We start from the raw sequence: 13338 nt of genomic DNA on the forward strand, positions 1-13338 counted from the left end.
TTCTTATGAGAAACATATGCACCACAGTTATGTCACCTTTTTATGTCTTTTTATGTCTTTTCATGTCTCTTTGTTTCCTATTGTGTGACAGTCATAAAGGATAACGTGAAATTACCTAAACATTTAGTTATTTAGCTTTTCGTTACTTGTCGGGAATATTTAAAACTGACCATATATTCGGATGATACCATATTAAACTTTTTTCGCTATAAATGTAAGTAAATTAGTGTAATGTATGTATGTGTGCTCCGTTGTGATATGAAAGTGAAATATCTTAAGTAAATTTACTATTTTGAATCAATCATAAAGCGATGTATTACTTTATATTGGATACATGGTAAAACAAATACTTTCTTCCATACAATAAAGAAAAAACTTAGACTTGTTTATCTTGTCAGTGAATGTAGTTTTCATTAAATATGAGGCGGAAATTTGCGATGCATTACCTTTTTTATCCAATGGGAATTTTAAAAAAAAATGCCGCGGGGAAATGCATTTTTATGCACAATTTTATTGCAAAACTTAAATTGATTTCAATTAAGATAACACACAGGGCGTAGTTATCATGTTGAGCTGTTATCTTTGATATCTCTTTACGATCATTTATTAATATTATCAATGAAAAACCTTATATTTTGACATATTTCGATGTTTTCCCATGTGTTTTTAAGATATAACATATATTGTTGATTTAGGGGAATTTGTCGATTGGCGTTCTTGGCATAAACCAGGAGGCATGTGCTTTCAACACCGTCTTATAATTCAATAAATTCCATACAGGGAAAATATACTAGATATAGACTTATATAGAAATATTACACACAAATATTCAAATGTGCATATGAAACGAGGCACAAAAACACTTTACTTATAGGTCATAGTACATGGTGTTTTCTTGTTTCTGGAATTTCTGAAATGTCATAAATGGATATTTATGTCGCGAAAACTGGTGACTTTGTTTAATAATGGCGGGATAACATGGATTTTAACTTAGATTGTTTGGTTAATGTATGACGTGTGTAAATGGAAGAAATATTAAACGAAATTGTGAGAGCAAAACATGATGATGATGACGACGATGAGTATGTTTAAAAAGATTGTAATATTCTAAAAAGCATTCATTTCATTTGTCAATGAAATACTTTTTGAACAAACCCTTTAAAACCATTCACCATGAATGCCAATGCTCAAAACATCTACTTGACCAAGTACCGTTTCTACCCAAATATTGTGGGTTTTGTTGTGGAAACTTTACTTGTTAGGACAAAACCCTTTCATTTGATTGATATTATTTGTAGACTGTGAAACACTTTGATTCAATTATAGAGGAAGATAACAAGTTCTCTTTAACTAGATTGTCTGTAGTAGAATTGTAAGACCCGGTGTCAAACCAGAAAGATACTTAGTTACTTTACAAAATTTTCTTCTTTTTAGCTTTTGGTTTTGTTTTATTCATTTTTGTTTTACTTTACTTTTATTTACATGTCTGATCGAAATTATGCATGAGATCTTTTTACCACTTTCACATGCACGTTTTTTTACAGAAATGAATTTTTCCTCCTAGCTTTGGACGCTGCTGTGGTTTTGTCTTTGGTCTCTGTGTTACCCTTTGTTTAGATGAGGGAGCAACCTGTTTTATAAACACATTTTTGCATACCTATGCACATATGCTTTTTCTTTCCAGAGACATCAACATGATAGAAAAGGCCATTTTATAAGACAAAATTGATCATTTACCAACTGTTAACATTTTGTTATTATTATATTTTCCAGGCTTGACAGTGTATTGGGTAGTTTTGCGACCTACGCACGGCTAAAGGGCCGATACGATGACGACTGGATTGATAGATTAAACCATCTTTATACGACAATCATATTCATCATCTTCACAATCGTTGTCAGGTAAGAACACTTTAATGTTCATGTTCTCTTCTTAATAAGAACACTTTAATTGTCATGTTCTTTGCATATCAAGAAAACTTTGTGTCTATGTTCTCTTCTTATTGAGAACATTTTATTGTACGCGTTCTCTTCTTAATAAGAACACGTTAATGCTCAAGTTATTTTCTTAGTAAGGACACTTTAATGTTCATATTCTCTTCTTAGTAAGAACAATTTTATGTTCATGTTCTTTCCCAAGTAAGAACACTATAATGTTCGTGTTCTATTCTAAATAAGCACACTTTAATGTTCATATTCATTTCTTATTGAGAAAACTTTAATGTCCATGGTCTCTTCTTAGTAAGGACACTTCAATGTTCATGTTACCTTCTTATTAAGAACACTTTAATGTTCATGTTCTTTTCTTAACATGAACACTTTAATGTCTATGTTCTCGTCTAATTAAGAACACTTTAATGTTCATGTTCTATTCATAACAAAAACACTTTACTGTTTATGTTAGAATACTTAAAGATTCACCAGTTTCACAAACTGAATTTAAAAAAAAATTGAGAAAACTTTAATGTCCATGGTCTCTTCTTAGTAAGGACACTTCAATGTTCATGTTCTCTTCTTATTAAGAACACTTAAGAAAGCTTAAGAAAAGCGTTTGTTTTTATTGAACTGATTATATATATATACAAACTGAATTTAGTAACTCAACATTCTTGTGGTGACTTACTGGGGTCGTCGCCATGTGTCCTCACATAACAAAATACTCTCAGTCCATCAAGCGGAGTTGAGAGATGAACTGTGTCTTTAAAAAATTATTCTTTCTTCGCCAATGAGCTAAACTAATGTGTTTTAACTACGATGAGGGAAGCCAACGTATTACTTTTGCGGTACTACACTTATCGAAACTAGTTTTATAAGCAATGCACAGACTCTTAAAAATATGAATCTATTTAACAGAGAAAGGCCACCTACGTGAAAACATACGCTTGATATATTGCGATCTGTAAACAAATTATACTTATTAATATATCGTGGTACTGATGTTGGTAGTAAAGCGGAGACAGCAGGGCCATTTGTATACATATTGTAAATATCTATTAAGTGGTATTTGCAACAAATATACCTATTTATTGGTTACATACATCTGCCGCGTCTTTCATACAATACAATACGAAAATTGCAAGCTGTATTATTCAAAAACATGCGAAACAAAAGAATTTTATTATTTCAGTACGAAGCAGTATGTGGGCGAACCCATTCATTGCTGGTGCCCGGCGGAGTTCACAGATGCTATGGTGGACTACACAAACAATGTTTGTTGGGTGTCAAATACGTACTTTGTGCACTTTGATAATCCGTTACCCAGCTACAGTTTCACGAAAAAAGAGACTGAAATTGGTTACTATCAGTGGGTCCCAATGATTCTTCTCTTCCAAGCATTGTTATTTAAGGTGAGTTAGGCTAAAATGTATTTTACATGTATTATATATCGGTCACGTAAAATTAAAAAAAATACATTATATATGTCTTAAGATAGATGAATGCAGTTCAGTAAGTTAGCAAGGAAATTTCCTGTTATTTTTCTGAATTAATAGTCCTTTTTTAATTATAACAATATTAAAATATAATTAAAAAAACAACACCGGGTACCCGTCGCCGATCTATTTTAATAGTTCTTTGATCTATTGTTGTTTGGTTTTATGTTGCACCAACGCAAAAGATGTCATATGAGGACTTTTCAGCCCTGACCCTCCGTGCATTATTTTTGGCACGACTGGGCACTTGAGTAGAACCACCGATGTTCCGTATGCTTACTGGATAGCTTCCTCACATGAATAAGATCTAAAGTTCCTGGCGGAATTCGATTCTACAACGGCATTAACCTAAAGGGATCGAAAGGGTTGAAAAGTTGCTGTTGTTATGACGATGCAACCAAAGCCACCTCTACTATGGCGGACCAATATTTTAACATCTTTATCTTAAAATAAAACAAACCAGGTTTGTTGATATCGTTCTATGATATGTTATTGTTTTGTTCACGTTTTAGATTCCATGCATATTGTGGCGTATATTGACGGCGTCGGCGGGAGTCAACCTTGACAAGATTGTTACATTAGCAGCAGAGACCCAGTATATCTCGCCGGAAGAGCGTGAAAGAACAATTCGACATATCGTGAAATATATGGACCGTTGGTTAGAAAATGCGCGGGAATACAGGTCAGGCTGTTTTATACGGCTGCGGCAGACGATATCAAAATTCTGCTGTATCGTCTGCGGTAAGCGTTACGGAAACTACCTGGTGACTATATACATGTTTATAAAATTATTATACATGACCAACGCCGTTGGACAACTGTTTATATTAAATGAATTCCTCGGGACTAACTATAATGCATATGGGTTCGAGATCATGGGGAAACTGTCACGTGGAGAAGACTTTGAAGAAAGCCCACGTTTTCCCCGCGTGACGATGTGTGATTTTAACATACGTCAGTTAAATAACGTTCAAAAGTATAGCGTGCAGTGTGTTTTACCCATTAACCTGTTTAATGAGAAAATTTTTATGTTTATTTGGTTCTGGTTGGTGGCCGTGTCGGTTCTAAGCACGGCAAATTTTCTTATTTGGGCCTATATAATGATATTCAGACAGCATCGTATTCGGTACATGAAGAAATTCCTGCGCGTCAACGATTGTTATAAATCGGAGCTGGATAAGAAAATGGCTGTGAAATTTTGTGAACAGTATCTTCGCCAAGACGGAATTTTCGTCCTCAGACTTGTGGGTAAAAATGCAAATGACGTTTTAGTGTCAGAGTTAATTGTCCAGTTATGGCACTATTACAGGAATAAACCTTTATTTAAACACGCAACCAACCAGATATCAGACGATAATTCGAACGTTTGACTAACCGTTCGAAAGATTCTCGGAATTCTAAAAGCTCAACAGCACGTCCTTAGTGAGAAAACGCAAGCGGAACTCAATGAATTGATAGAAAATGACCGATACATTCCGAATGGCGGTGTTGTCCATTCCAGTTTCTCGGAAACGGAAGTTTAGAAGACACATAGATGGCGCTACGATAGCAAAATGGCGTCAGTAGCTTTTGTTTATATTCTCTTGCAACCAAAGAGAAAGTGCTAGCTTTAGCGAGGTTGTTAAAAATGCATTTTATTGTAAATAAGAGTGCAATATTTGTAGATAAACACCATGAGATAACTCCCGTATAGCATGCTCCTTCAGTTGTTTTGTCCCGAGAAATAAACGTGTTCGTGCATTGTCTTGTACTATGTGTAAGGTGTCTACGTCATCAAAAAATATATGCAGACCCAGACATGTTTACACGCTCTCAGTATTTTAACCAATCAGCGTATAGGGGCGGTGGCCAAGTGTCTGTTCTCAAATCACAACTATGTTTCACTACAAGGGATCCATGCAAGATCTTTGTTCAAAGAAAAAATTAAATGCTAAAAATATATTAAATATACAAAAGAATAATTATTTTTCATTGGCGAATTTCTAGAACATATTTTTTACATATTTTGGCAACTAAATTCATGTGTCAACAAATAATTATATCATTTCCTTTCTATCTGAAGTAACAATCAATTGATATAAATCAAAATGAAATTTTATAGAAAGAAAATCACTTAAAACTATGGAACAGGCATCTGTTAGGAAGAAAGCGTTTATTTATTTATTTATTCCTAAAATGTAATATTTATTACTTAAGTTTTCGCATCAAAGAAAAACAAAAGTTTGTTTAAAATACTGATTGCACGTAAATCATGGCGGCGTGCACAAATGCAAAGGAATTATGTTGATAAAAAAGTATTTCAATTATATACTAAACAAATGTTGTTTAGTAAAATATGCATATATATACAAGCATATCATATAAATGTAGAGTCATAGGGTGTGTAATGTGTATTGCAATGTTTCATGATGTTGTTTTGATTGAGGATGGGAGGGGGTCGTATCAATTTTGTCAATATTTTTGTTCCTCTTTTCAATTGTGAACCAAACATTTTAGAAATACGAATGATTAAATTGAACATTTAATAGAACTTTCAACCTACACGATGAAGATGCAATTAAAATGTAGAAAAAAATCATGAACAACTGATATTATTTCAAGAAAAAAATTGTTTGATCTAATACGTGCTTAAACCTATATATTACGAGGTCTTTGTATAATTTAAAGTATCCCCTCAGACGCGTTTATTTATGCAGCTACGCCCCTGGTATTTGTATAAATTCATAGTTCATCTGATCACAAAATAAAAACAACATTAAATATTTTTACATATTTTATAACGTCATTACAATGACATCATTCTAATCAACCCAAATGAATTGTATCTATCCCAAAGTTATCAATTTAACCCAAAGCTTTGTATTATTTTGTTAAGCTGTTGAATAACCCTTATTTATGACTTAAATGTTTCTATTCCGGCACCGCATATTGTACACATATTCTGTTAACAGTTAATGCCTTTTACATAATGTACATTAAAGACATTGAAAGAGGACATATCTTAAAAATTCTAATTTGTAACTCGACTTTTTTATTTCATTTTCTAGTAAGAAAGGGAATTAGGATGTTTGAAAACGTTTGAATGATATTCATTTTAATTTATTTGGTGCCAAAATGGTTGAACTACGTCTGAATGCTTGCGCACTTTCTGCTTTCTTAACCCTTAGCCTTCCTATAGCGACCACATTAGTCTTTGAAAGAAAAAGCTTGGTTGTTCAGCAGTCGCTTAGTATCTAAGCAGGTACCATGCTTTATTATTATTTCATCTTCTTCTTGTTTAAATTCGAGCAGTGGATTTTTTAAAAATAATAGCAGACGCCATTTTTAGCAGACGACATTTACACCAGTATGCGGTGAAACGGTGAATTTCCAATTAATTCCATTTCATCTTGTTGTTTAAAAAAAATTTTGAATCATTTCCTTTAAAACCGATTGTTTAAACTTGTTTATTGTCCCTTTTTTGTAAATGAAAAATGATATTAGAACACCAGATTCCTTTTTATATAGAATTTAATTTAATACTTTAACAAAAATATAAACATATTTTGCTCTGTAATTAATCATGGTCCCTAATGGACACCAGTATAAGTAGAATAAAGTTTTTTTTCTTTTTTTTTTTTCTTTTTTTTAAATATTTTAACATTTTATTATATGACTGTACAATATTTACCTGATTTTTTAAAACATAGATTATGTAAGTAACACGTGCAAATATAAAATTCAAAACATGGGTTTGCATTTTAATGACTTCAAATATATAACTAGATTTTTTGATGAAAATGAGAATGAATATAAAGAAAGTGTCTGTTCGCAGGTAGAACATATGGTATCAAATGAAATGAATAAAAATGCTTATTTTAAGGATAATTTTTTACAGATAATTATTAAAATGTTTTTTTTTCTTAACTTTACATATCTATTATACAAAGCATATGATTTACAAACATAAATATGAAAACGTTAGATCTGTCATAGTTATAGGAAGCTATTTCCCAATTTCCGTAGAATCAAAGAAACACTGGTTCTCTTTCACAAACATAGTGCAAGTCTTTTGAACATCTCCGAGCATTCCAATATTGACCTGTCATCACCATACACGAGCGCCCTACAGTGTCACTCATTTCCAAGTCTGGATCCCAATTAACATATGACACGTTCTCACCGGTGACCCAGCGCCAGGAATCATCATTGTTATATTTGAATCCTCCAATCCAAACATTACCCGGTGACAATTCTTCGATTTCTTGTAGTTTATTAAAGTAATCGACAAAAGATGTACTCTCCTGTTCATTTTGTATTATCGCCAGACGACTTCCTAGACGCTCGCATGCTTCTTCACTTTGAAACCAGTCCAGCTTCCGGTGAAGCGCGAGATAATAACATTTACTATTTCCGCTTGTCCAGTTTGGTGGACAACTTCTTTCTGTCAGTTTTGCAGATATTTTCCCTATCTCAGTCAAAAGAAATTGAATTTGTCGATATATTTTCTCAAATAGTTCATATTGATAAGTGTATTCCCAAACGGGTGGGTGATTTTTCACCGGAAGTGATGAAACAATGACGAAATAAACACATAATAAAGTGACTTTCGTAACAGACTTCATAACTGTATTTTTCTCACAGAATTTACCAACACCAATTCAAATTTTAATCCTTTTCCTTCGAATTTGATTTTGATATTGTTGCATAAGTGATGAGCTAGTTTTATATCCACATGTCACGCGTGATGTTACGAAAAATATTAAATATAGATACGAACTATGAATGAATTGACAGGCCTCATCTTTTTACACCTATCTATAGCACGTGATGACGACTGACATGACCAGAACCGTGATTTGAAATATATAAAACACGCACTAGTAAAATTTTAATAATAATGAAAATGCCTCGTTTACGCATAGTGATGAAAAAGACCCCGTTTACATGAAATGGTTATTGTCGAATTGACACTTTTTTAATATATATAAACATGTCCAGATTCTTTCACCAAAGTCAAGTTGTTTTATTTAGAAACTTTCATACATTTTTTCGGAACGATACAAGAAATAGTGTTCCATAATTGTACGCATTTATGGAATTGCTTTCTTTCTTTGAAGTAACCTCAGAAAAGAATTTAATATTCATATTTTCTCAAGAAAATACAATAACGAGAAATATAAAGCTTTTATCGAGTATCCTTTAAAAGGCCATATATAGTTCAACGGCGGTAACATTTGACTTTTGTTCTTTTATGCTGTTTTCTTTATTGCATTTGGCGCTTGATTGCTAAAACGATATTTAATAAGCACTTGTAAGCAAAGGAAATTTCAAACTTATTCCATATTTTATTATCTATTTATTTGCGACTAATTTAATATTTTTACGCGCACCATACAAGAAAAGCATTGCCATTAAAAAGGGAAAGAAAATCTCATTGGCTACATATTAGATTTCCCTGTATAAATGTCTTAATAGTTTTCTGTAGTTTCTTCTAAATGTCATATGTAGAATTCGTCTTTTGGCGCAATATATGGTGGTGAATGACGACATTGTTCCGTTGCTATGTTTGGCACGTGCGGTCAACGCTTATGACAGTATGAAGTCTGTAAATAAAAACCTTCACTAAAGGCAGTTGACCGACGGAAGATTTGTCCTAAACGCTGACCGCCGCCATTTTAAACGCCATGTTTGTTCTATTTATAGTCTTCCCCTCCCGTTTCTAAAAAAAAACTCTATCACTTTGTAAAGCACCGTAAAAAAACTGTCAGAGAAGTGTATATGGGTTGATTTTAGCTGTAATTTGAATCTCTTTAAGTATTTTATTAATATTTTGTGTTTTAGTGTCTATTCATAGAAAGTGTTTGTTTATGAAGTTATAAAATGTCATGTACATGACACTGATCTGATTGTTCAAATTCAAAGCATTTTGAATGCGTTTAGATTCTAGTATGTAGTTATAACTAATTATGTATATATTTTTCATTTTCTTATCGAAAATCGAAACATTTTTGATCTATAATATGGTCTCTTTTGTTATACACAGTACATAATATTGTTATATATGATGAATAATTTTAATCATAAGTTTCTTTTAATTTACACTTTTATGTCTCTTACAAAATATTGAAGACGAAATGTAGGTCAGTTATTTATACAGTTATTTGCACAAATTCAGTTTAATTGTTTGTAATTAGCGGGTTAATTTTTTCGGATTTGACCTTAGTTTCGACAACGAAAATACTAGGGTAAAAAAGACTGCTTTCGAGACCATTGTATTTCATGAGGTATTGTTTTCAAATTAAGCAACATATCTAATATACTGCCCTTTTTGCATTCTTTGTTTTATAAGTGACGGGAGCGATGCACCTATTTTGAAAAAAAAAGGCTTACTTATATTGTTCTGATTATATCAACAGTTGAACAACCAAAATAAAAGAATGGGAATTTGCAAAATATCGTGCGGGTTTTTTTTTTTTTCTTTTTGAAATACAGGACAAAATAGAGTAAATTTTTGACAGACATTTTACTTTATTAGTTATATATGTTATACTTATTTAATTTGCTAAGAAACTGTTTTTGAGCTCCATTGTTTATTTCAAATCCTGTTAAATCCCTGTAAATATATTATGTTTGAAGCATCAGTTTTTAATATATCCAGTGGTGGTTCAGTGTATTGTTTTATTGTATTTTTTATTTTTAAAAATTCATTTTTTTTTGCATTAAAAAGAGACCAAAGAAAAAGAATACTTACTTATTAGGCCAAAAAAAAACATTACAAACTCATTATTAGCGTTCATCTTCAAGTCGCGCCAAATGCCAATGCTTTTAAAAGCGCGGATTTCGCCACACTTGTATTGTTAACATTTACGTCTAATTTTAATGTTGACGATTTTTGAAAATGTCAATTTGTTTACATATGTACTTAGTTTGGATTGATTTCAAAATGCGTATTGAATGTATATGTTCTAAAACTTACAGACGAAGCATAATTATGTCTGTATACTAATTGTTTTACGACTGCGTGCGCAGACGTAACATACCGGATATATTTCCCTGTGGACCGGTGTTTTAACTGGCTTCATACAGGGTTTTAAATTGACAAACAATATTATAAAAATCTTATTTTCCGCTGACAAAGAAAATGTTTATCTATCAAATTTCTTTTATGTCTCGAAAATGCAGTTCTGTTGAAAGAGAGCCAACAATTTGTTTACGTGACTTTATTAAAATAGCAGAACTTAAAAAAAAACAGTCTAGGGCATTTTCCGCACAGTTAAAACTCTTATTTTTTTTTTTAAATGTTCAAATCTAATATTTTTTTTTTTGCTATAAAGACTTTTCTAATATGTTTTGAGTACATACAAAAGAAGATAATAATTATGTTTGTTACCTTTTTAAACTCTACACACTATAGGCAACCACAATATGAAAATATTGTGTCATTTAAAAAAAATGGCAGTTTTTTTGTAAAAAAGGCCAAATCAACTTTACCAGTAATAGTGAATGCAGCTACTCTGTTTATTAGTTAAAAGTAAAAAATCTTCATTATTTTTTTAATTAAGCTGACACTGACTTCTTATATCATTTACAGTGTTTCACCAAAGTTTCAAAAATGTCAAAATGTTAAAGAAATTAATACGATTATATATAAAAATTGCATTCGATTCTGTTCTAGTCTGTTGTTTTTCGCATTTACAACATTTTTACTAAATCTGAGCTAATGTTTCTTTGCGCATGCGCAATTTAACCATTGAAATTTATGTACATTTTGTTTGTTATTTGTTTGTAGAAAATGTTACTTAAATGTCTCATCAACGTATTACATTTGTATTTGTAAATAGTGAATGGTTATTGAGAAATGTTTTTTTTTGTTTCATATTTAAAAAGCACGTGTTGTGTAAGATTGCACGTGTTTGTTAGTGATGTCATATATTTTATAACCAGTTCGTTACGTCATCTAATATTTAGAATCTTTTTACTGACAACAGTGATCACAGAGAATGTTGTGTTCATTTCAATACTCCCTACAGCAGGAAAACTTCTCCAGGAAACACGTGACTCTGTCAATGTCTTTAAATAGTAACATTATTGAGGTCAATATCTATAAATAGCAACATGCGTGTGGCATGACACGAGATTTTCTTGAATATGATACGGCATAATAGCATTTCATATTATATCTTTAGAAACATTTTTGCTGCTTTTAGATATTGAAACAGTTTCAGGATGAATCTCTTTAAAAAATGATAATGATACAAAATGAAACAAATGTACGAAATTTATGGATTTATGGACCGTAAATACACTTTTCATAGCTCTAAAAATTATTGACAAACAATAAACTTAACAATAATTACATATGTTTGTATCTTATATTAGATTCGTTGACAGAGCATCGTGTTCAAGTAACGGAGAAAGTTAAACCGTGTCAGAAGGAAAGGTGTCTTAGAACAGACAGTGGCGAATCTTCAAGTATACAATGTCATTAAAGTCACATTATGCCTCAGCAACGAACAATCTTTTACTTCTTTAGAAAAGTCAAACATGAATTATTCTAATATTGAATTTTGAACAAGTTAGATGCTAGTAATCTGAAGAAAATAGCGATAAATGTAAAAATAATGTGTCATAAAAGTAGCAAAATATTAACAAAGCAGTATTTTGACTTCCATACAAAATACTATATTACTATAACTGTACAAACTGCCAAAAACAGCAGATGAAAGAAATATTTCAGGTAATTTGCCAATGAGTAACTTTTTGGAAACTAAAAGTACACCAAAAAGAAGCTTTTGAGAAATATAAATAAAAGCATTTCTGAGGCATAATGGGCCTTTAACGCTTTTCTTTGATCAAGCAATGTGTACAATTCTTTGACTAACATGAAATCGAGCTATTTTGATAGTTTCTGGCAAAAATATATGTCAATGTCACAAGTAAGGCACCTTTTCTGTTGACATGATTCATATTTAGAGGGGATTGTATATAAATGAAGGAACAATAGACAGTTATTAGTCTCATTTCTTACGGAATAAACTATGCACAACAGAATTTGCTTTCGTTTGTTATTCAATATTATTACCCAAGCTCTTTTTGTAATGTCAATTTCCCATTGGCCAATGGGAGTTATTCTACGACCATGATAACACATAGGAAGTCCACGATTACCACGTCCACCAACGACTTCGACCATAAAGAAGACTTTTACGATTACAAGTATAATTACTAATGTCCCAATAAAGTATTAAGGTAACAGTATTTTCCTCCTCGGGATGATTCATAAACCTATGCGTTATTTAAATATTATCTCTTCATATCTGAAGCATAGGAACCTTCCATTTATGGTGTTAACTTTCGGCATGTACGTTAACTTTTGTCTCCATGTAAGGAATCTCTTCAGCATGGTTGAACCCTTTTTATAAATTACCTTTTATAATGATATTGAAAATAGTGATTTACTGACTTTTGTATTTAATATAATAAATAAATAAATAAAAATAAATAAAACATTATCTTGAATTATAAATATTGAAATCTTGTCAACAAAGAGGACTACTCTACTCTGATCGGTTCCTGCAAATGACGTCATACGAGGTCTCGCGGTGCTCCTAAATGTCATGGCCGACTGTGGTCGGCGTAATTGATGTTTCACAGTTAAATAGGCAATTTAAATGACGGTATTAATATTTTGATTCTTTAAATGGATTTTTTAAATGGTATAGAACGATATTAAAATAATTGTTTTATCGCAAAATGCACAAGAATTCATTGGGGCAAGGGTATTTGCAAATGAAAAATAAGGTTAAATCAACGTATGTTATTCTGGTTAGGTTTCGTAACGGGTCTAATCCAAAACTTTAATGCCGCATCAAATGAAAAACAAAAATGTTAAAAAACGGCATATAAAGTTTTGGAAGTCAGAACT

The 13338-nt window shown here is 31.6% G+C and overlaps 1 protein-coding gene across 2 annotated transcripts in view; it reads left to right on the forward strand.

Moving 5' to 3' along the window:
- Window positions 1-6716, forward strand: part of LOC132743292 (innexin unc-9-like) — a 114640-nt gene extending 107924 nt beyond the window's left edge. The window contains exons 2-4 of one of the 2 annotated variants that reach the window (XM_060731830.1): window positions 1774-1902; window positions 3128-3347; window positions 3944-6715. In XM_060731830.1, the coding sequence (XP_060587813.1) occupies window positions 1774-1902; window positions 3128-3347; window positions 3944-4801 (1207 nt within the window). In that variant the 3' untranslated portion in view covers window positions 4802-6715. Of the gene's footprint in view, window positions 1-1773; window positions 1903-3127; window positions 3348-3943 lie in introns of both variants that reach the window. The other variant, XM_060731829.1, reaches the window with a different exon arrangement.
- Window positions 6717-13338: the final 6622 nt, after the last annotated feature.

This window comes from Ruditapes philippinarum, unplaced genomic scaffold (genome assembly GCF_026571515.1).
Source record: "Ruditapes philippinarum isolate M1 unplaced genomic scaffold, ASM2657151v2 ctg331_1_1_1_1, whole genome shotgun sequence".
NCBI lineage: Eukaryota > Metazoa > Mollusca > Bivalvia > Venerida > Veneridae > Ruditapes > Ruditapes philippinarum.